We start from the raw sequence: 23,424 nt of genomic DNA, 5'->3' as shown, positions 1-23,424 counted from the left end.
TGCAGGGTTTGGCATTTCCCCCACAACCCATGTTGTGCGGGTAGGCCCATTGTTTTAAAATGGGTGTTCCTTTCGATGTCTAGCTTCCGTGTCACCAGGATCTCTGATTCTGTTCTGCAGGTTCAGCCTGACAGACGAAGGAGAGGAGCTTGCCAACCGCATCATGGCTCCCGGAACTCCGTGCGACTCAGCAGCCTCTTCGAGCGATGAGTGCCAGCCACTGCCTCGCTTCTGCGACAGCGACGATGCCACGGCCGGTCTGGCCCCGATGCGGCCTCCGCTGCCTCCCTTGGACACCCTGCGCATCGTCCTACTCGTCGACTGCAGCGAAACCACCGCCAGGTAAGGGAGACAAAAGAATTGCAGCAGTTCCACTCACCATGGAAGCTGTCAAAGGGGGAGCAGTGATTTGCCAAAGGGGCCGTGCCTGGTTTCAGTGTCAGCCTGGCGTTGATACCGAAAGTAGTCAAGAGAGCATGCCGCAGCTCCTGAAAAGCCCTATACAGGGACAGTGGGTTGAGCTTACAATTTGGGGTAATTAATGAGTTGATTCACAATTTTTTTTTTATGTCATTGCGTACTTATTTGTTAGCTATGCAAAGGTCACCCCCAACACTCTGCATATGAATAACGAGTACATCTGTGGCACAGTGAGATTGAAATCAGCTCTGCAGCGTGAACGGCCCAAGTTCAATCTTGACCAGGGGAGGCGGTGATCTTTCCGAAGGCTCTGTTTGGGTCCAGATGTGGTACCTCCGGATGAGGTTGCAACGACAGGCTGGGCTTCTGACGTGCTTTGCACTTAAAAGAAACGAAACTCAACAGCATCATGAGGTTAACGCAAAGAACATAGCTGTATTCAAAAGAGCGGGCAGTTCACACCTCAGTGCACTTTGTTTGGTGAGAAATCATGCTTTCACTAGAGAGGAATGCGCAGTTGAAAGGATGGCTTTCAAATTTCCCGCTTCCTTCCTGTTCTGTAGCTCGGGCCGGGGCTCTGCGATGTGCTTGGCAAGTGAGGCACAGAGGATCAATACACTGAGCCGGTGCCAACAGCCGTCTAATGTAAGCCAGAGGTTGGGAACCGGCACTTGGACGTCGTGAGACCTAGTGTGGCATTTCTTGTTATGAAAGTCTCCTTGCATGACTTGAGCCCACCCTAATCCGTGTTGTGTGTTTGTATTCAAGCTAGCCAGAAAAGTGGTTTTCATCACTATGGAGGCGCAAGACAAGCAGTCTTTGGAGGAGTGCATCTGCAAAGGTGACACCAGTCTTCACTTAACATTGCTGCCAGACAACTACTACAAGGGTGTAACAGCTGCGCCATTGAGTTCCAAACTTGTTTACCCACACCATCCTGCGCCGAACTGCCTCTGTTGCGCCTAACTCGTTTATCAGAGCCTTCCTGCGCCACAGCGCCTGAATTGAGCAGCGACATACGACCGCCATGATGCCCAGCACCCGAAAATTTGGCTCAAGCATCGTGTTTTCAGTTTCATCAAGGCTATAGCGGCTATGGTAGTTGGCTTTGGCTTAGCCCTAAGGCTGCTGGCACAACACGCCTTCTTTGCCTTTTCTTTGCATTTCTTTGTGTTACATTTGCAGGGTTTTGTTTTCTGGTGTGGCCGCTGCACCACAATCAATAGAGAATGGCCAGAAGTAAAATGTTTCTCTGGCTGATAGCATACAGATGGAATAATATTCGGAGGAAAGGTTGTAGTTTGTTGGAGGTGAACATCAATTTAGTCGCCAGTTTTTGGTTATCTTAGCTTTTCTGCCTAGAACATTTTGTAGCTGCATGTATTGAACCAACAGGGTCTTGGGCGCTTTGCCTTCGCTTGTTAATTTGGTTCACCTCTGTTCTGAGGTAATTACTCATTTTGGGCTGTGAACTTTGGGGTTCGCTTTGCTTAGTGAAGGATGGTCCAACTTTAATCGTGTCCTCCAATACGCTCTAGTTACGTATTCTACGGCACAAGTTAGTCTGCACTCGGAACCCTGTGACTGCCCAAGACAAAGCTATGTACAACTTTGCATGCGTTGAAACCATTGTTCGATAGAAAAAAAATCAAGCAAGCATCTTGTTTTACGAAATGCCGCCGTCAGTTCGCACAGACACTGCCATTTACCGGACATGAAAAAGGCCTGTTATCTCATCTCTTTCGACTATACGCGTGAGGTTTGACATTTTAATGGTAATAACGCGGTGCGCTCGCTGGGGCTGAAGGTAGATAACTGCATTTTGTAAATCTCCAGATATAGTAATACAAGAACCGCATTCCTGGTTCACAGTAGGTTGTAGTGCACAGTAGAATGCCTGATATGGTAGGCAGATAAAACTTAATTGGCAAGGGACTTGGGCATAGGCCTGTAGGGAGATTAGGGAGGCACCATAATGCTGTGAAAGTGTGTTACATCTGCTCCAAATGGCATTTGTGGCTACTCCAAGCCTGCTACAAAAGGCACTTTTGCCTGCTCCCAGGACTGCTCCCAAACCCATGTATCCTGTTCCACTCCTTGAAAGGACTAGCGTTTGGGCAACTCGCTCAACTCCATTTCAGCCACAAAAGATGTTTGTTTGCGAGCAAGAAAAAAATGCAACAAGTATTGGAAAACTATCAATTTTCATGCTTTGGTGAGATGATATGGGCAGGAGGGATGTGATAAGGGTCAGCACTAAAAACCTGCTTATCTGTGCGTTAACTGCTGGTTAGCATTCAAGTAGGGGTGTGCGGATATTCGAAACTTCGAATATTCCATTCGAATTTTTTGGTATTCGATTCGATTCGAACGACACTTTTATTGTTCGAAATATTCGAACCACCCAAAATAAAAAAAAAAATCAGAGCGTGTCTGCATCGGTGTTTATTTACAGTGGACTCTCGATGATACGATTCTGGGGGTGCGAATTTCGGGATGATACGAATTCCCGAAAAGTCCCGGCGAAATTGCGTCGTTTGCAATGGGAAAAATTTTGGCTGTTACGAACGGACCTGCGCGGCCCAGCGGAAGATACGAACGAGCCGGCGAGGCACCCGACTGCCGAACGAGCAAGTGACGGCTCTCGCTCCCCTGTTTGTCACACTTTCTCCAGAAACGGCCGGGCTGTTGTTTTCTGCTCGCGGAAACGCTCTGCGCACGCCCAACGCGCTGACACCGCCGCAAAACCACCCCCACGCTGCCCACGCTGCGCGCGGCGCGGCCGGCGGCGTCAACATCGCGTCGGCTCCAGCCGCGAAGTGGCGCGGGCGCTCGAGCGACTGCTTCTAACCGCTCTTTAAAATGCGGCTCAAGGGAGACACGAAGTTGCTTGTGCGGTAAAGGAGCTGATAATGCATGCGAAGACGGTACTATAAAACATTATCCGCGCCGCTAGTGAAAGCGCCCATAAAATATTTGCCGGGGTGTTAAGCCTAACCATCTCCGGCGGAGCCAAGCCGGCTGTCTCGATCTCATCCAGTGCTGTTAACTTAGCGAGAAAGTCGCTAAATTTAGCGTGTTTTCAGTCGTGCTAGCGACAATTCTATCTCTTTGGAGTCTTAGCGACTTTTTTGGAGACTTTGAGAAATTGAATTACAGTGTGCTAAACAGGCATAAAATATTGTGAAACAGGGTAATGCTCGGAACAAGCTTCGAAAAGTGACGCCAAAACAGGATCAAGCCTTTGTGGCGCTGCGATCTTTAGCGTGCAGTGCGGCCGCAGGTGGCCGTCAGTAGCCGTTCCAAGCACTCAGCCAGTCAAAAACTAAAAATCCAGTCAAAAACTAAAAATCTCAGAAAAAAAGTAATCATCATCATCATTGGTTAGCGACTTTTCGTTATAATTGACGACTTTTAGGAAGCATCCTGGCGACTTTGCCCCCCCAAAAGTTAACAGCACTGATCTCATCGCAAGTAGTCAGGCTGCTCCATTCTGCCGCGCGCGTCGTGCGTCATTTTCTGACCGAGGTAGGCGCTACCGCGGGCGCAAAATCGTCGATGTGGGCGTGAAAATACAGCGCTCGCAGAGCTGAGGAGAGCGAATCGCGTGCAAAAACGCACCATGCGGTTCACGCTTGGCTGTTGCGGCGTGTAGCGAGCTTGGGCAGAGCGAGTGAAGAGACGAGCGTGAAGCTTTACGTGCTCCAGAAAGGACTGCTTTGCGACACGGGGGTTAAAAAAAGCAGAAAAAGTCACGAATTTCTTCACGCGAAAGTAGGAAAAGAAATAAACGAAAACTTTTTTCAGCGCTAAATTTTTTGGTCTGTGTTGGTTCATACGAATTTCGGATGATACGAATATTTTTCGCAGTCCCGCGAGATTAGTATCATCAAGATTTTACTGTATCAGCGCGCGGCAATGTGCACGGGCTCGGGCATGGCAGCCACTAGTGTCTCAAGTGAGCGGCTGTTTTCGGTATCTGGTAAAGTGGTGACGAGCAGGAGGTTGTCACTGCTCCCCGAGCATGTCGAGCAGTTAACCTTTCTCCATGTTAACATTTAAGTGAGTGCAGACCTTAATCTGTTGAGTGCAATGGTATTGTGTAATTCCTAATTTTACTTTGTGCGATTTGTTGTGCAATAAAGTTGCAGTTTTTGTGTCTCTAGATGGTAAAAACATTAATTTTACAAAAAACAATAAGTATTCGTATTCGAAAATTATTCGAAAAATATTCGATTCGATTCGAACTTTGTTTTTATTATTCGAATTCGCTTCGAAATTAAAAAATTGATATTCGCACACCCCTACATTCAAGTGATGTGATCTAACCGAACTAGAGGCCCCACCACAATTGTTCAGTCATGTTTCTTGGCAGTGGCTTAGATTGATAGCTGCCAATCGCACAAACAGAATTCTGTGACACCACAGAAAAGTTGTTGGAAACTAGCTGGGCAGTCGCCACTGCTTTGCATGCTTCCTTTGGTACCTCGGTTACGTGTTTGAGGTCAGTGGTAAAACTGGTGTCATTGTTACTTGGGCAAAGTGTGCTTTGTAAAGAACCAGACTTGTAGTGCTTTGTCTTCGCAGCCCCCTTGAACGTAGTGGCCTCTGCTTTGCCCTCCCCATTCATTCCCCGTCCCCCTCACTCTCCTGCACAGCTCGCAGGAGCGATTCCTGTGGGAACTGAGGGAGCTGGGGCTGCCCCACGAGGTGCGCAGACTGACCGTGGGGGACTTTGCCTGGCTCTGCCGCTCCTCCTCCCCCTCGGCCGAGGGAGGGCTGAGGCAAGAGTGGGTGCTGGGCCCCCTGGTGGAGAGGAAGCGCACTGATGACCTGGCCAAGAGCATCATGGACGGCCGCTTCCACGAGCAGAAGGTGCGCCCAGGAACAGCAAGGGGGGCACTGCGCCACCTTGCGGGGTACCTGTTGCGGTTTAAGGCACACCCGCTCGCTCTTTCCTGTGCTGCCACTTCTGGCTAGGAAACCCAGGAAGGAAACCCAGATAAGGAACTAAGCTAGGAAACTAAGGAAGGAAACCCAGCTGTCCAAGCAGTTTGGAGGAGGATACTTGAAGACTTGCATTGTTGCGTTGAGTCGATTACACCCTTGGCAGTAACACGGAAATGCTAGCTAGTTGGTCACACTTCGTAGCTGAAACTTTCACGCATGCTTAAGACGCAGATGAGCAGGTGACACGAAGGCCAGCACAACTGGCACAACTCCCTGTCTTGTGTCTGATGTGCCACCCCAAAATGCGCACCTTGCGTTAGCACACTGCAGTCATGGGAACAACAGGGGTGAGACAGCTGCGCATATTGCGCCTTTTTGATACGATTCCATTTGCCTGCGCCAAGCTGCTCCAAAAGCACGAAAACGGCGAAAATTGCGCCAAACTGCTCCAGAAGAGCCTCAACGGCTCGGATTTTGATGCTCATGTCAGTTTCGGCGGGGACGAAAGCCTCCCGCATCCTGGTCACCGCTTTTATCGTCTGTCAATCGCAAACACAGAAATGGCACAAATAGAAAGACTGAAACGAAGCAAGCGATAGCTTCTAAAACTCGATTCGCTTTCCGACCGGGTTCGCTGAAACGGCCTTCTGGATTAGGCATCGCTGTGGCAACAAACATGGCCGCCGCCTGATATGTCTGCTATACTCGGTTACAACTCAAGAACGGCACCACCTCATGTAGTGTATCACTCCGCCAAAGCGCCGGACCCGTGACGTCAGTGCGCGCGCATTTTGAAAGGGGTTTGCTATGAATGCGTGATATCGTCTGCCTTGTCTCACGCAGTTTGTTTGTCATCACTGGAGTCGTTTATAAGCATATTTAGCCCAAAAAATCACGGGAACGGCTCACGCCATGTTCAAAATATTACCAGTAACGCCCTACTTGCGTCGCGCGGAGAAACATCCGGCTACGGTGATAAGGCACAGCGGCAACTTCCGGTGCCGTTCTTAAGTTGTCACCGAGTATACCAACGCGCTCAGTGCGCATCGCCGATATTTTCCCTGGTTTATTTTGCGCTATCAGCTGGGTTCCAGTCTATTCATTCTATCTGTTGTGGCTCTGAACAGTGACGTTAACGCGGGGATATGGTTTGAGATTGGTGCCAGATTACGGGAAGTTGCGCGGCGCGAAAAAAAAGTTCATTGAAATGTGGGCTCGGGCCTAGGACTTCGGCGTGGTTTGTCCTTGAGTGCGAAACGCGGTGCGCGCGTCTATAATCGGGTTCGTGAAGTGAATTTTTTGGCTCGTTGTGGTGTTATAAAATGCTGAGGTGTTGCTGTGCTTCGAAGCGCTATCGCGAGCCTCGGGGATGGAACGGTCGACACGAAAGTTGCGGGCTGTGCTGCGGCGCCGCGACCTGTTCACGCCGCGACTACACGGTTGCCATAGAACGCGACTATAACACTTGATGTATGCAAAGTGAAATTGAATGCCAGAATCTAGGTGGCTATAGGGCTATAGACAGTAACGCTAGTCAAATGACCATAGGGTGAACCTGCACCCCGGGGGCTGAAACGGGTTATGCTGGTTGGGCTATGCGACCGTTAGCTCGAAGTTGCTCAACTGTAGCCGTGACTACAGCCGTTCGTACAACGCAGCCTGGGATTACAAAAATAATAATTTTAGCATTAAAACGGCAAAAAAAATGCCACAATTGCGGAGCCCTTGAATTTGGTAAGAGTTTTAGCAGTCCGTCTGTTCCGTCGTGTACGTAGTTACCGTGCTGACCGGGACTCGTCTGGGTTAGGTTAGGTTAGGTTAGGTTGGGCATTCGTAGCAGTAGGGGGATTAGTTCCGCGGGCCTGCCTTCGCCCTGTCCGCGCCTCCTCGCCCTTCTGCGCGCGCAGGCGCTGACCGGTCCCGGTCAACCCGGTAACAAAATAACCAACAGAACAGACGGACTGCTAAAATTCTCTAATGTTAATGGCAGTTTTGTTGTCAGTGTTGCGTGCAGCCGCAACGCAATATCACCAGTTAGGAAAAAGGTAGTGCAGTTAGTACTTTGTGATACTCTTAAAAACTCTTTCAGGTACGGCTGTTTCAGTGTTCTGTGTATTCAAAACTGATTTAAATGTCCACTTGACCCTGCAAATTTCTGAAATCATCATTTTTTAGGCTCACAAGACGATGTAATAAATGTCCCTAACTGCTCCAAATCAAGATTCTTCTGCTCCAAAATCGAAATTTTGCTGCTCCGAAAACTGCTCCCAAATCTGTTTGGGCTGTCTCACCCATGGAACAAGAACAGAGGGGTGTTTTACGTCCAATTGAGGATACACAGAAACAGAGGCCAAAGCAGAGCTAGGAGCTTGGAATACGCGGAAAGAAAGCTCGCTTTCGGGCTCTTTTTGTGTATATCCTCAACTGGACGTACACCTCTGTTGTTGTTCCCACGATTGCAGCGCACTAACGCAAGGTGTGCATTTGAGGCGGCCACAGCAGACACAAGACAGGAAGTTTGTCAGTTGCACTCGTCTTTGCGTCGCCTGCTCGACTTCGTCCACATTTAATTAAGCATGCAGAAAAGTTTCACCCATGACACACAGCCTTGGATCCAGCAATCTTCTGTGTCACCACACGGAGCCTTAAAACACACCATACACTATTGTCAATTCTATTTCAGTTGTGCATTTTCTGTTCTCCTCATTTTCGAGGGACCCTGAGTGAAAAACTTTATTAGACGAGAGGCCATGGGGCCCTGGGGGGGTAAGGATGAGGGGAAAAGGGGAAGGTAACAACTCTCACAATGAACACAGTTGCAGTCTTGGCGTCCTAATCACAAAATGAACACATAAAAGTCAGTCAGTGGCACTAAAATGCACAGCTCACACTTAAATGTACAGTTCACACTGTAGACAACGCGGTTCACACTGAAAACATTGCACGCTGCAGTCAGTTCACATTGTAGGTAGAACGGGGAAGTCTACCAGGCCGTTACACTAATTTGTAGAGTCCGTTTTCAAGGGCGTACTCGGTGATTGCTTCTAGTGTGGTGGGATCGTCGCGGACCCGACTAACATGTTCCTGTTCAGTCACAGGGGCGGGACCTAGAGTTAAAAGCTGGTGGCGATTACGGTCGAATGATGGACAAAGCCAAATTAAGTGATAAAGATTTGGTGTGCCTTCACGACTACAGTGGGGGCATCGGCGCAATTCGGATCCTGCTGGAGCTGTCCATTTATAAATAATGTGGGGGGTGTACGCTGCATTCGCATACACTTTATTGGCGAATACTTCCCCGGGACGCGAGAAGCGCTTGAGAGGGGCAAGGATGCCAACAGGAGTTTCTGCCTGTAAGCGCTTGCAGCTTTCCTTTTTGAGGTGACGAAGCTGGAGTTGCCAGTCTGCCTGGAGAGGGGGGACGGGCGTGGCGGGCACCGTGGGAGGTGATTGTAGCCTCTCCCTGGCAGCGTCGTGTGCCATACGGTTGCCTTCTGCGCCTGTAGTGTGTCCTGGAGTCCAAACAATTCGAACTTTGAAGCCTTCAATTTGTAGGTCTCTTATCAATGTGAGAATGTTTGTTGCCGTATTGTTCGGTGAAAACGGACGATTTAACTCTCGGACAGCAACGTAGGAATCCGTGATGATGCGAAATTTCTTCGTGGATAGATGGCCGGAATGGTTATAAATTTGCTGCGTCGCTCCCAGAATTCCTAGAAGTTCTACCTCTTCTACGAGGCCGAATGTGTTAGAAATGTGCCTGGATCCATTCAATTTCGGCAGGTCCGCAGATGTCCAGGCAATGGCCGCCGTCGTTCCATTCAGAGCCGCGTCGGTGTAGATGTCAGCTTCGTCGCATTCCTTGTCATTTGCGAGAGTGCGAACGTATTGTTCGCGTACTTTTCTTTTATCCCGGCGGATCAGGCGTCGACGCAGAATTCCGATGGATGGGCGTTCCCACGGAGGGAATGCTGTCGGCAAATCGGTGCTCTCAGACTGACTATTTAAGTGGTCCCATTTTTGGAGTCTTTTTCCTTGTGGCGAATGGTCCAGATGATATTTGAAGCGTAGTTTTGTCTCTTTGATGAGGTTAGCGAGAGGCGGAAGGGGAACTGCATCGTGTAGAGTGTTTACCCTTGTGAAGGCGGGGAGGCCACTGATCGCACGGAGAAGGTGCCGATTCATTTGGTGGAGGGCGTTCACATGTGAATGCCGTAATTCGTAAACCGGGAAGCCGTACGTGAAGCGCCCATGCGCCACAGCACGGGCGAGCATGGTGCAAGCTGTTTGGTGCGGCCCACCATACTTGTTCGATATCCGGGTAACTAGGTGTAAGGTGGAACGCCAGGTTTTCCTAAGTGAGGCTATCCACTGTTTTGGGCTATTACAGCTGCTGACGGGAACACCCAGCAGTCGAATGGTACCATTGTGGGATTCGAGCAGCGTATCTCCCACTTGAAGGGAGATAATTTGTTCCTTATTTGTGCCACGTTTACCATCCACGCTGAGCAGTTCTGTCTTGGTTGGGGATAGCTGTAGCCGGAACTTGGACAGCGTATGTTCCAAACTTAGGACTGCTGCCTGCAACTCTGTTTGCATAGTTTCTTTGGAGTTGTAATCCTGGGCTTCTGTCCATACCACAATATCGTCCGCATAAAGCGCGAATCGGGCGGCAGTGTCCTGCTCGAGAGTTCGGGCCACACGGTTCATTGCGAGATTAAAAAGGAGAGGAGCCAAAATGGACCCCTGTGGGACTCCTCTATCGAGGTAGAACGTTGTGGGCTGATGTCCTTGAGGGTTAAGACGGATCAGCCTATGCTGTAGAAAGCTGCGTACTTAGGCCTGGGCCTTTTGGCTGGGGAAGGCGAGGGAAAGCTCTTGAAGGTAACCTGACTGGCTGACGTTGTCAAATGCCTTGTGCATGTCTAAGGTGAGGACGTAGTCCGGCAAAGCCTTGCGCGAGGTTCGATTAATAACTCTCCGGAGCAGCCATAGGTAATCGTGGGTAGCAAGATGGGGGCGGAAACCAGTGAGAGCGGGGTGAAACCAATTTGTACTTTCCAAGTGGTGGACGAGTCGATTGTTAATCATACGCTCGATAAGTTTGCATATTACGGGGGTTAGAGCTATGGGCCGAAGATTCTGGGGATTCCGAGGATCTTTACCGGGCTTGGGTATCGGATGAATGATCGTTACCCTCAGGGCGTCAGGTATCTCGCCTGAGTCCCAAGAGTGGTTGGCCAAATGTAGCAGCGCATCGAGGCCGTGCGGCGGAAGGTTTCGGAGGTCCTGCAATTTTACTTGGTCATGGCCAGGAGTAGATTTTGGGTTGCCTTGAGAGATGGCTACTTGCAGTTCCTCTAAAGAGAAGGGAGAATCGAGCTCCGGCACCGGTTGGTCAATGCTTATAATTGGTAAAGGTGGGAGGGTTGAAGGGTCTGTAACGGCGTGTGGAAATAACGTGTGAATGATGGTATCTTCCACTTGCGAGTAGTCCATTTGAAGGCACATCTCATCCAAGATCGGGACGCGCACCTTCGCACGGCCGTTCATGGTACGGAAAACTCCCCAAAGACGAGACAGGCCCGATTCATGCCCGAGATCTTGACAAAAATCGTGCCATTTCTCTCTCTGTAACGTGACCTGATATTCGCGAATAATGCGGTAGTGACGTTTTAGCTGCATTAGGTGATTATGGCGTTTCCCTTGCGTACGGTATCGATTGGTTAGCCGTTCTGCCTTGCGGAGAAGTCCGAACATGTGTGAATCAGGGCAATCCACATCTGCCGTACTGGTTACTTCTTCGCTTGAGAGCAAACGTGCTTGCGTTAATGACGAGATGAATTCCTCAAGGGTAGGTTGAGAGGAGATGTTGAATTGGGAGCGATACGAGGACCAGTTTATCTCACGGTAAGTACGTCTATTGCGGAATTTCTTGCTATTGATTTGAAGCATGATGGGATAATGGTCACTACCCCAGGTGCTGTCTAACGTGCGCCAGGTCTTCACCGCCCCAGGGGTAGCTAGGGTGAGGTCCGGTGTTGTATCGCTTTGAGCGTAGTAAAGGCCAATGCGGGTTGCGACGCCACATTCGTTTCTTAGTTGAAGGGGGCTGTACTCCAGTGTTTGTTCCAGAAGCCGGCCTCGACGGTTTGTGGACGAGTAGCCCCAAAGGGTATTGCGAGCGTTGAAGTCTCCCCCGATAATAATGGGACCGGTGAATCGTAGCGAAAAAAGATAGGGTATCCAGTCATAAAGTGATGGGGGGACGGCACCGGATCTTGGCTTGTAGTATACAGACACAAGCATCACCGATTTGCCTCCTGGCGGCGTAACGAGGACCATAATCACTTCTCTGTCATCATTGCATGCTTGGTCCCAACGATGCTGGACAGCGTGGCAGGATTTGTGGACTAGTACCACTGCTAACCCTGGAGTCGGGCCGTGGGAGGAGCGGGTTTGGCTTGAAATGGAGGGATCTGAAAAGGTGGCGTAATCTAACATTTTGCAAGGACCACGTGTTTCCTGAAGCAGTAACGCCATTGGACGGAGCGTTTTCACTTGGGACTTGAGGAGCGGACCGGTTTGTGAAAAACTACGGCAATTCCACTGTAGTATGCTTCTGTTCGGCGGTAGAGCTGGGGGCAACACTGGACGGCTAATGTTTTTTCTTTCGTTTCGTTTCATTGGAAGGGATCGTTGAGGTCTGGAGAGTTTCAAGTGCTTCCCCCACTTTTCCCATGAACTGACGGAGCTCATCCCTGATAGAAGTGACCTGATCTTGAAGGGAAACTATTTCGCGTGACGCCTTTTGCCATTCCTTGTTCGCTTCAAATTTAAGACGGGCATCTCTTTGAGTAAGCATCTGCTCCGTTATGAATGACGTTGTCGCTGGCGCCTGGGTGGCGTTAGTGGATGGCTTGCGGCGGCTTGTGCGTGAACGGCTGCGGCGTGCCGGGACAGAACTACTTGGCCCACTGGAGGGTGATTGACTGCTAGCTGCGGTCGCTCGGAGGGCGGCCACTTCCTTTTGTAAGGTCGTCATGGCGGCGCGCATTTCGGCGAGGCTGCGACGGAGCTGGGCATTTTCAACTACTAGTGGATGGTTTGAGGGTAAAGGACTAATTGGAGGGGGCGAACGGGATGAGTTGCCGGAGACGGTGGAGGCCCATGTAACTCCTGGCGGTGTAGATCGATCACCGTCGGTCAGGTTATTTTCGAGTGGAGGTTTCTTAGATGAGACTGATCGGTTGCCACGTTCTTCTTTTTTAGGTAAACGCGTAGGGCAGACCTTACTAACCGAGAGGTGTCCTGTTTCTTTACAAATAACACAATATTCTGCAGAGTCACATTCTGCGGTTTCTGGGTGGGGACGGCCGCAATCTTTACATACGCTCGGTGATGGACAAAATTTCGCCATATGCCCAAGACTGTGGCAGTTAAAGCAGACCAGTCGTTTCGGTCTGTATTCTGCCACACGTACTAACTCCATGTAGTACTTGACAGTCTTTGGGAGAGTTGTAGAGTCAAATGTAAGAATTGCACGGTCGGTTTTACCGATTCTTCGGACTTTGAGAATGTCGGCCTGTTCGCATCGCACCCAACTGAGAATAGTCTCGTTACTATCGGCTGGGTCCACTTGGATGACCCCGCGAATGGTGTTCTTGTTGAAAGGGGCCTGCTCAATTACGATTTCTATTCTTTCAAGTTTGCCGTTTTGGCGAAGGATTAGGTGATCTACCTGAGCTAATCGCGTAGCATGCACTGTATCGTAGACAGCGATACGTGCGCTGTTAGCTGCATCGTCAAACGTTACCGAAGCCATTTCGGCCAGTTCAGCATTGGGGGCAGCGCGTCCTATTATTGAGGCAATGGCATGTCGGGGGATGTGTCTAATCCGGAGTTTGGCGAGTGGTTTCAGCTGTAGGGTGTAACGCTGCCGACTCACCCGGTCAGTTTTTGTGGGTCTGTTCTTCTTCGATAGTGGGATGCGTTGCCATCCGTCCTCTTCATCGTTGTCTGTGAGTGGTTCGTCGAGGTCTTGCATCTGCCCATCGTCGTCTTCGGCATCGTCGCAGTTGGCTGCTTTAGAGGCGCCCTTGTACGGCGGAGGTTGATATGGATCGACTGAAGAAGCTCCATGTTCGTATGCTGCGGGGGGCGGTAGCAATGGCTGGTTCATTGTCGGTGCCGCCATGACTGAAGAAGCTCCATGTTCGTATGCTGCCGGGGGTGGCTGGCTCATTGTCGGCGACGGTACGTCTTGGTTCGCTGCAACTGGAAGTGCATCCGTGCCGCTTGTTGTAGCTGCGACCGCTTCGGCAGGTGGTGCGCTACTGGAGCGCAGGAGCCGGAGCTTCAGGCCTAATGGGCGTCCCGCTGGCTTGTAGGGGACTGTTTCTGGCGTTTGCGATGGTCGGGTAACCTTGATTGGCGCAATCTTGGTATCAGTCGATGCAGCACATATTCACGAACAAAAGGATATAAAAATACAGGCTAAACGAGGTAATTTCCGCACACAGGGCGAAAAGAAAACGGGCCGTTTCGGTATATAGCGGCACCCTGTGTTCGTGGTTTGCTTTTTTTATCTGCGAGGCACCGCGAGCACTTGCGATTCATGGGGAAAGTGATAGCAGGACGAGCATTACACCTCCTTGGTTTGCTGCTCCATTGCGGGTGTGGTAAGTGTCCGCCTAGCGCTCCAGTGCTGCCCCTACCCAGTGCACAGTGGGCCTGCCATTGCAATAGGTGTGCCTGAAAAGTGACCTCGGTTCGTGCGACCACACTTCCATTTTGATGGTTTAAAGAAAAAGAGTAACAACTTTTAGGCCCTCTTACCGGAGACTATTGAGGAACTAGACCCGTGCCATGGCTCTGCTGAGAACACCTCTTTAATCCTCTTCTCCTCATGATGATGATCTCTACTTTGGCAAGCGGTCTTCTTTCTTTTCGCAACATCCTCCCGCCCGCGACAGTGATGCATCTACTAAAAAAAGGACTTGAGGGAGTAAACATGCCAGAAACATAAAATTCTAGTCAGTTCAGTAGCTTGGTTCAAATCCGTCAAGCTGTTCGGTCACCGTTCGTCAGCAGCTTAATTTTCCATCGGTGCTTTGACGTCCGATGCTGCTTTCTAATGACGGTCTTCGGTAGTATTTGCGATGAAGGTACAGCGGCCCTCTGTTGTGTTGCAGGGAAGAAAATTCGGGTGGTCTCGCGTCTAGCTGGTCTCGCACATCGTCTTGGTCGGGATCGAGCTTGTCTCGACAGAACTTCCCGTGTCTGAACCCGCCTTGTAAATGTAGAGGAACTAGCTGCACTCCACCTGATGGAATCGGTTTGCAGTTTAGGCGAATGTCCACAAACTCTGCATCTCGTCATTTGCTTGGCAGTCCTTTTCTGTTTCCTAGGCTTGTCCCGAAGTCTTCGCCTCTTGCGCCGGTCCATGTCGGTGTTCATGGCATCACTGTTCGTGATCAGATGCGTCGAAACAACGGGCTTTTGATGATCGTGCACGTACTCTGTAGGTTCTGCTAAGAGTTCTTCCCTCTTAGCGCAGTCTATCCATGACCACGGCGTAGCCTGCGTGGTAGCGCTCAAGTCGCCCGCTGGCTGGGGGATAGTTTCTGTTCTTGTCGTATTCGTTATGAGTAACAGGTCTGCGCACTCAGATACCTTATTACGGGCAGCTGTAGAGGTAATCAACGAGCTCCATGATGGTTGGATGGGTGCGATTTGAGTCGTTGCCGAAGGTCTCTGTGGAAGACTGTTCTTCACGACATGCTGTGTGGTTATCTCTTTCGTGATCAAACTCATCTTGTATATCTTTCACTAAGCAGCCACTTCGCGCGGAAAATCATATACAGTTAAACCTCGATGTAACGAACTTCAATGTAACGAAACCCTCGATGTAACGAACCACGGAATTTTTTGTAGCTTCAAGTGTATGCACACCATGTATTTTCCCCCTCTGTGTAACGAAGTCCCGTTTGCCGGAATTTCAATGTAATGAAGTTTTATGGAGAACGAGGCATGATATTTAAGTTGTAGAAGTAGATTTTGGGAGACGCAAGTGCCGAAATGGGGTCCCAATAAAATGCGATTGGCCGCCCAATGCCGCGGATGCAGCCAGCCACAGAGTCTTTAAGTCCCTTGCCTACAAACTGCGTGGCATGCATACACGGCTGGCGCACTGTTTCTGTCGGAGCTCAATTGTCCACGGCTTAATCGGCATCAGCGTGAACCGCACGCAGCGTTTTCTCCCTGCAAAAACGCAAAACGCGCCTCGCAAGCCACAGGCGCGCTGACGCAGTCGCGGAGACCACCCGCGCGATGCGGGTAGCTCCTGCGACCGCTTCTAACCTCCCGCTGAAACGCAACTCGAGGGGCATATGAGAGGAGCATGCGAGAAAAAAAGCGGATAACGTGGGCGAAATTTTCATTGTAAAACTTGACACGCGCCGCTTACGAAAGCGCCCATCAAATATCCTCCGCGGTGGTAAGCCTAATCGCCTCTGGCGTTGCCGCCGCCGCCGCAAGCCGCCGCTTTGCACTTCGTTCGAGTTCGCTCATGCTTGTTGGGTTTCGTCGTCCCATCAAGCATTTGTGAATCTTCATGAGCCTTGCACGCGCGTTTTTTTTTTTTCTCTCTCTCTCACCGGCGTCCGGCGGTGGGATGTGACTCGCGCTGCGCGCGGCAGTGGGAGGAGCCTTACCAGTTTCGCCATGGTTTCGCCAATGGGGAGGCCCGCACCCTATGGCAGGAGCTTCGAAGCGCTCGGGGATGCCTGCTGGCTAGACGATAAGGCCGCCGCGAAGGATATTTGATGGGCGCTCTCGTAAGCGGCGCGTATGACGTTATACAGTGAAAATTTCGCCCACGTTATCCGCTTTTTTTCTCGCATACCCCTCTCGTTTGCCCCTCGAGTTGCGTTTCAGCAAGCGGTCAGAATCGGTCGCTGGAGCTACCCGCATCGCGCGGGTGGTCTCCGCGGCTGCGTCAGGGCGCCTGTGGCGTGCGGGGCGCGTTTTGCGTTTTTGCAGGGAGAAAACGCTGCGTGCGGTTCACGCTGATGCCCGCGTATACGATTAAGCACCGATAGAAACAGAAACAGTGCGCCGGCCGTGTATGCGCGCCACGTTTTCTTTTTCAGGAAACGCTTCACGGGATGAACACTTCATTATAACCGCGAATTTCAATGTAGCGAAATTTCAATGTAACGAAGTAAATTACGAATTTTACCGACTTCGTTACATCGAGGTTCAACTGTACAAGTATTTGTCAGATTCTTCATAATCCTTTTCGTAGTCTTCGATATAGATCCCGTACCTGTCTGTCAAGATTATTTATGTCGTCCAGCACTTCGGTAAGAGATTCGAGGAGGATTTTAAGCGTACTTATTCTCGGTGTTGGGGATTCCACAAGGTTGTCTGTTGTTCTGACGAGTTTGGTTATCTTCGCACGGAGAGTGCCCCTCAGCTCTCTCAGTTCACGCACGGCCTCCCTGTGCTCAGTAGGCTGAAGGTCCACAGAGAGGGTGTCCTGGATACGGTGCTGGTGCTGTACACTTCCGGGTTCCAAGTGGTTGGTGCAGTGCGTCGAGCAGCCAGCCATGGGGGGCGCCGTTCGAGGGCAAGGCCCACGGGATCAGGACATCAAACGGTTTCCCGGGCCTCGCGCTTCCATTGTGCACAGTGTGCACTTGTGACCCTGGATTGGAGCCTGCTGTGTTGACTTTACCTGCCTCTGAGTGCATCGTTGGCACCCTCTGGCGAGTTGATCGAGCCCTCAGTGGCGCCACTTGCTGGATTGTGGCCTTGGTTCTCATGCTGTAGCTTGTTATCCACGTAGTGCATCGTGTTTGTAGCCACTACCTCCATACCTTGGTCTATCCCTGTTTATATTTTTATTTTTCTCTTTGATGCGTGGATGCACTTTGTGCTTAATAAATCTTAGTTAAACCAGTGGTCGTAGAAGTGGTCATACAAGGGGTCATACCTTGGACTCTGCCTGAACATTCTTAGGTTCTACCTTTTTGAACACAGGCCACCTTTCATGAAACTCTGGGCCCATGGGAAACCTGGCAAAAGAAAAATTGTTGTCTTCCGAGTACGGTATACACTAGCATAAAAGTCGAGGTTTCTACCATAAAAATTTCTAGGGAAGCCCCCACTCTTGCCATAAAGCAGGTGTTGGCCAGTGTTTTCCCTTCACTTCAAGTTAAGGAATCGACCTGTACCTCCACTCAACCTATAATCCACTTTATAAGGTGGGTCTGGAGCATCATCTTCTGCAGCATGCAATGCCCTGGACACGCATACTGCTCCCACTCAGTCATAGAACCTAACAGGGACAAAAAGCTGTATTGGGCTTGGCACATTGAAGAAGAGAAGAGAAACTGCGTACTAAAAGTTCCCCTTGGACTCGTGCCTTGGCCGCCTGCACTTGTTGCTGCCATGTCATTGCTCTTTGCAATCACAGTAATGACATTGTGCACCGCAGATCATTCGGGGCTAGTACTACTATGTTGCCTATGTAAATCCTGCCGGACATACTGAGTGAAGCTTTGGATTCGAAGCAACATTTGAAAAATTGCAGTGCCTTTGTTTATGTTTGTTGACTCTTGTATGTGTTGTGATGAAGAAAGTGGTCTTTAGAGTTCTTGTGGCTGTGTCTGTGCTGGCACCTGTCTACTTTTTTTTTCCCCCATCTGTTTGAAGCATACTGTTGTCCACTTTGCATTTGCTCTGAAGCCAAAAATGCCTATTCATATGTGCCTACAATATGTGAATGATATTTGGCCGTATAAAGCACATCCCCACTGCTTTTGTGAATGGAGGGGCATGAAATTCCTTTGCAGGGCTCTGCCATGTGAGGCCTCTGTTGCCGAGCTCTAGGCATGTGTCAAGCTCGGTAGCAAGCTGCTGCTTAGGACATTAGCATGGGCAAGGCAACATGCCTTCAGCAAGGATCTCGATTCCTAACTTATCGTCGTGTGCAATGCAGGACTGCCCAAAAGTGAGAATGCGTCCCTTCATACTTCACGACACATCACTTATCATCACGATAACCACTGTTCGTATGAGCGGGGTGAAGTTGTCGCTGTTCGTGACAGGGCCACGGAGCAGATGAGTGAACGGTAGACTATGAAATGACACCCACTGGACTACATAAGGTAATTCCGTGCCTCAAGTACTCCCGTCATTAAGTCCCATGTTCTTACCAATACCTTGAAAAGATAGAATTTGCCCAAATTCTTTCTCTCCCCCCCCCCCCTTCCCCCCCGGCCAGTCTTGAAACAGAAAGCGTTCCAAAGTTACACGAGCGCCAGCAACAGCTGTTGGCTACACGCGATTACGAGTTAAAAACAGCCACGGGAGTTGCCGTGTTCCTCGTTTTTGCAACCGGCTGTTCTTCTGCACGGCGCAAGGGGTCCACTGTGGCCAGCATTTCGGGAAGTACAAAAGGAAGCAAGCGTGAAAAGGAAACTGTTCTTGCAAGTGCAAACTTGCAAGTCAAGCTTGGCTGATGACCTGACGTATTCTGTCGAGCGTTCTTTGAAAGGCTGTATGCCTTGACGTTGCGGGTTTGTTGGTTCAGTGAAGCGTAGTCCACTACATGCGCAGTTGTTCTTAACATGAGCCCAAATATCAATCAATCAGTTTATTTCCCATAAATACATCTGGAGGGGCCCATGGGCTAAAAAGCAGACCTAACAGCTTGACGGGGTCCATGAACCCTTACATGGCAGTGGCAGTATGACACAGGGAAATTTCGCACAAACTCTAATATTCCAAATAAGGCATAGGGATAGCTAACCATCTTTTACCCAATGTAATACAAATGAGAGAACACTTTCACTACATCACTTCACAAATATACAATTTCGCAAATACGAATAATTTTCAAATATCCGACTTCATCAGGCTCTGAAGTACCGAAACACCGAGTGTATTAAAAAAAAAAGGAGAACTAGCAAAAGAACTAGCGCGTCGCAAGAACCATTTGTGGTTGAAGGGGTAATATTATTTTACTTTTGTCCATCAACAATTGGTGGTTTCCAGTTTACTCTTTGCTGACAAAACCACTTTTAGCTGTCCTAACGAAAAATTCACTACGAAAGCATATCTATTGAGCATAAATGGCAAGTTGTGTTCTAGTGATCACACCTTGTACTTACTGTAGTTGTATATCAAACCTACGTCAATTTTAGAATTTCAGTGTGAAAGAAGAGAATAAATTGCACGCAAGTGTTCACAGTTCAGTGATTGTGGCCACTGGTGGTTTAGAGTGTGCTGCTTTTCCAGGTGCGGCTGGTGGCCTCTGGTGTTCGGCCCCTGGTCTACCTGGTCGAGGAAGCTGGTGGCAAGGGGAGCCACTGCATCGCTGACTCGGCCCTGGAGCAGGGCGTGCTCAACACCCAGGTGGGGGTCGCTCAATCCCACGTGCACGTTTGGGCAGAGGTGAAGTCGAGGGAGCAGCAGTTGCGACGGCAAAATGGAGACGGGAAGTTGTGAGAGAAAATACCCACACATGGCCAGTTGACGGAAATTTTTTTGTGCAGCACTGCACTTTAAAAGGGGCCATGAAGGCAAAATGTGTGTTTGCTCATAAAAAAGAAAGCTTTGTCAGCATAACAGTGGTGGCAGCCTTATCCCAAATTCCAAAGAAACAGTCTAGGTATCAAAGAAAGCAGATGGAGCAGTGGCAGCTCCCCCGTCACTTTCTGACAATGCCTTTTGACGTCACAGAGGCTTGTCTGGGTGATTTGTGGCCACTGACGTGAGCCACCACAAGGAAGCAGGGCTGGGGCCACTGTACTGGGGTGTCTGCTTTCATTTGGTTGCATCGCTTAAGGGGCTCACCTGTTAATATTCCTATGAGACTTACAACTTCATGACCCACAGACTTAAAAACCATGCAAGCAGCTTTACAAACATTCGGGTGCCCCAGAAAAATGCAGAAAATCTTATGCAGAATTTTCTGTAGGCTGCGCTGTCACGCTAAAATGAATTTGCAAACACAGTTGTTGCGAGCTTTTTTTTACGGAAAAGTCTGGGATCATCGTGGAGGAAGAACGAGCCTTTCCCAAAACAGCTGCAGCTTGTATATTTCCAAAATGCTAAAGCGCACTGCGTACAAATAGCCCTCCTACCCATTCGGGCAAACCGACCTTCGTTTTGTGCTTTCATATCAGTTTTTTTGTTTTTTCATTCCCCCCTCCCCACCCCCGCCTTCAACTTTCAATCTCCCCCAGATTTCTTTTTCACTCATATTATTTTCAGTTTCCCCTGAACACCTTACAGGCCTCCAAAACGTCACCGCATTGATGCAAGAAAAAGCGACACCTTCACCATGAGCTCCCACAACCTTTTCAGTGCACAACAAAAAGCCACACAAAAAGCCCCTGAAGACACAATGACCAGTACTGTTGGCCGCTCTCTCTCCCCTCGAGGAGTAAGTTTGCTGGCCACACCCTCCGTGTGTCGCGGCTATACTGATGCGCCCCCTCTCCAGCAATCGCCCCTTAGTCGCCTTCAGTCGCCCCGTCGTCAAATTAACTCTTCGAGTTGGGCATATCATGCCCATTTCAGACATTCTTTGCTTTCCTCCATTATGAGAGATGAAAATGAATAGGCTGGTTTGGCGAGAGTTGGGACAGTCAAGTTAAAGTTTCCGAGGTCCAGTTCACACAGTGAAGAAGCACAAGTTAGTAGTTACACCCTCTCTATCAAGGGGTTGGTACTGGGTGCCCTGTCCCCTGTTTCCACTTGCTCCGCTCCTTTAGGGGCACCCGTGTAAACGCGATTGTTGGTCAGTTTTTAAGGAGACCCAACACCAAATGCAACGAAGACGAGATTGATAGAGAAAATAATTAATAAAAGGGAAAACTAGCTCGGTCAGCAGGGTTGGGGGCTGCAGAGATAGGATTTACTGTTTGTTTCCGCGCAGTGCGGCCCAAATACAACTCACGAACAAAAAAAATCATATCGTATTAAAATACTAAAGCTAAATTGTCAAAAGAATGCCTGGACATCCCATGCTTGGAAATGTACGTACAGTGAAAAGTCTCCAGATCCTATGCTTTAACTGTGCCTATTTAATAATATATATATATATATATATATATATATATATATATATATACCGTAAAAACCCGCGTATAATACGAGGTTTTTTTCCAAATTGTACTGTGTAAAATTTGTGCCTCGTATTATATGTGGATCCCAAAGTTTTCAGCCGAAAATTTGCACTTTCGGTTTCAGCGGAGGGTGCGCCGTCTTGCGGTGGCGTTAGCTGGCTGCTGCTTCTCTCAGCCGGCGCCATTTTGATTGTTTTGACCACGCGAAGGATCGGCACGTTCACCGCAAGTTTATCACGATGTCAGGTGCACGAAGGCAGTATTCGGCTACAATTAAAAGAAAAGTTATTTTATGTGCCGAGACCGTCAGGAATTGCGCCGCAGGACGGCAGTTCGGCGTCACCGAAGGCAGCGTTCGCGGGTGGAGAAAGCAACTGTTGCTTTGCTGGATAAAATCTGTGTGGTGTCGGCAGCCTGGAGCACTTTTGCGGGTTCCCGTCAGTGCTCGTGTTGGACGCCTTTCGCTGCCACCTGGATGATTCCGTGAAGAAGTTGTTGCGCGAACCCCGCACCAAACTCGTTGTCATTCCAGGTGGAATGACATCCCAGCTGCAACCGCTAGACGTTTGCATCAACAAGCCTTTCAAAGACTGCATCAGGTCCTGCTACCAAGAGTGAATGAGGTCAGGAGACCCGTAAGTGACAGCTACCGGATGGCTGACGCGGGCTTCTCCAGCGGTGCTTTGTGGCTGGATCGCGGATGCGTGGGCCAGCATCCCAGAGGAGCTCGTCAGTCGCTCTTTTAAGAAATGCGGCATCTCGAACGCCCTTGATCACACTGAGGACCACTTTCTGTGGGAAGATATTTCTGACAAGGCGACTTCAGGAGACAGCGGCAGCGAACCTGACGATGTCTGAACGGACGTCGAGAGACAGTGCCAGCGAAAATGAAATTTTTTTTCTGATTTTGATGTCCCATAATTACACCTCGTATTATACGCGGGTCCGTATTATACGCGGGTTTTTACGGTATATATATTTCCGAGGTTTTCTTTACTGCCAACCCTTACATTCTCTTATATATATATATATATATATATATATATATATATATATATATATATATATATACACACACACACACACATACATACATACACGACAGAAATAAGAGCTGCCAACTCTTATTTCTGTGTTATTTTCAACGAGCCCCTCATTATTGCCTATTCTAATTCGCTATATATATATATACGAGAATCCGAATGTAGGGCTCACCGTGTCTCTGCCCCCTTAGGAAAATGATAACTCTACGCCTATGGTGCTGGGCGATTTTAGTGGGGCCCCTAGTTCTGTTTGACCGTATCACTTGAATGTTGAGTCGTGGTTAACACACAGATGATGGTGTGCTGGCCCATAGTACATCACTCATGCCCATGTTACATTGTTGTGGTGGAAAATTTGAAAGTTTCGTACTGTATTTACACAATTGTAAGTCGACTCGAATGTAGGTCGACCCCTCAAAATTGCATCTCTCAAAAAAAAAAAAAAAATGCGAGCGCCGCCTAGAAAATCGTGTTACAGAGAAGCTCTTCCGTCTACCCACACGGCGGCTCTACCATCAATTTGACAAGAGCCGTGCGCTCGCGGTATGCGCGGTAGATATTAAAAAAGAAAAGCTTTTGTATAAGCACCCGGAATAACCATGCGCTGTGGGTTGAGCAGGAAGAACACATTCGCTGCGAGATGACAACCATTGAAGCAACCGGCACCGGCCACTGCCGCGCGATATCAAAACAAACAACATGGTGGATGACAGAAGCGGCCGCGAGCGATTTACTTTTGAGCGACCCATCGCATTTAGAAGTGTACTGAACAATGTGACATGATTTGGGCTATGTTAGCACCACTCATTGAATCAAGGAATTCGCTAATACTCATTTTGTTTACAGTTGAACCCCTTTATAAGAGACAC

The 23,424-nt window shown here is 49.4% G+C and overlaps 1 protein-coding gene across 1 annotated transcript in view; it reads left to right on the top strand.

Annotated features, from left to right (window-relative positions):
• Nucleotides 1–23,424, top strand: part of LOC144148713 (structure-specific endonuclease subunit MUS81-like) — a 62,478-nt gene that overhangs the window by 19,293 nt on the left and 19,761 nt on the right. Inside the window, exons 6-8 of the mRNA XM_077680232.1 lie at nucleotides 121–342; nucleotides 5,079–5,295; nucleotides 19,678–19,794. Of these exons, the coding sequence (XP_077536358.1) occupies nucleotides 121–342; nucleotides 5,079–5,295; nucleotides 19,678–19,794 (556 nt within the window). The remainder of the gene's footprint in view (nucleotides 1–120; nucleotides 343–5,078; nucleotides 5,296–19,677; nucleotides 19,795–23,424) is intronic.

Source organism: Haemaphysalis longicornis, unplaced genomic scaffold (genome assembly GCF_048455015.1).
Source record: "Haemaphysalis longicornis isolate Haplotype H1 unplaced genomic scaffold, Haemaphysalis longicornis Haplotype H1 scaffold_8, whole genome shotgun sequence".
NCBI lineage: Eukaryota > Metazoa > Arthropoda > Arachnida > Ixodida > Ixodidae > Haemaphysalis > Haemaphysalis longicornis.
The sequence above is the reverse complement of the archived record's forward strand: the minus strand, read 5'-3'. Positions and strand labels throughout refer to the sequence as shown.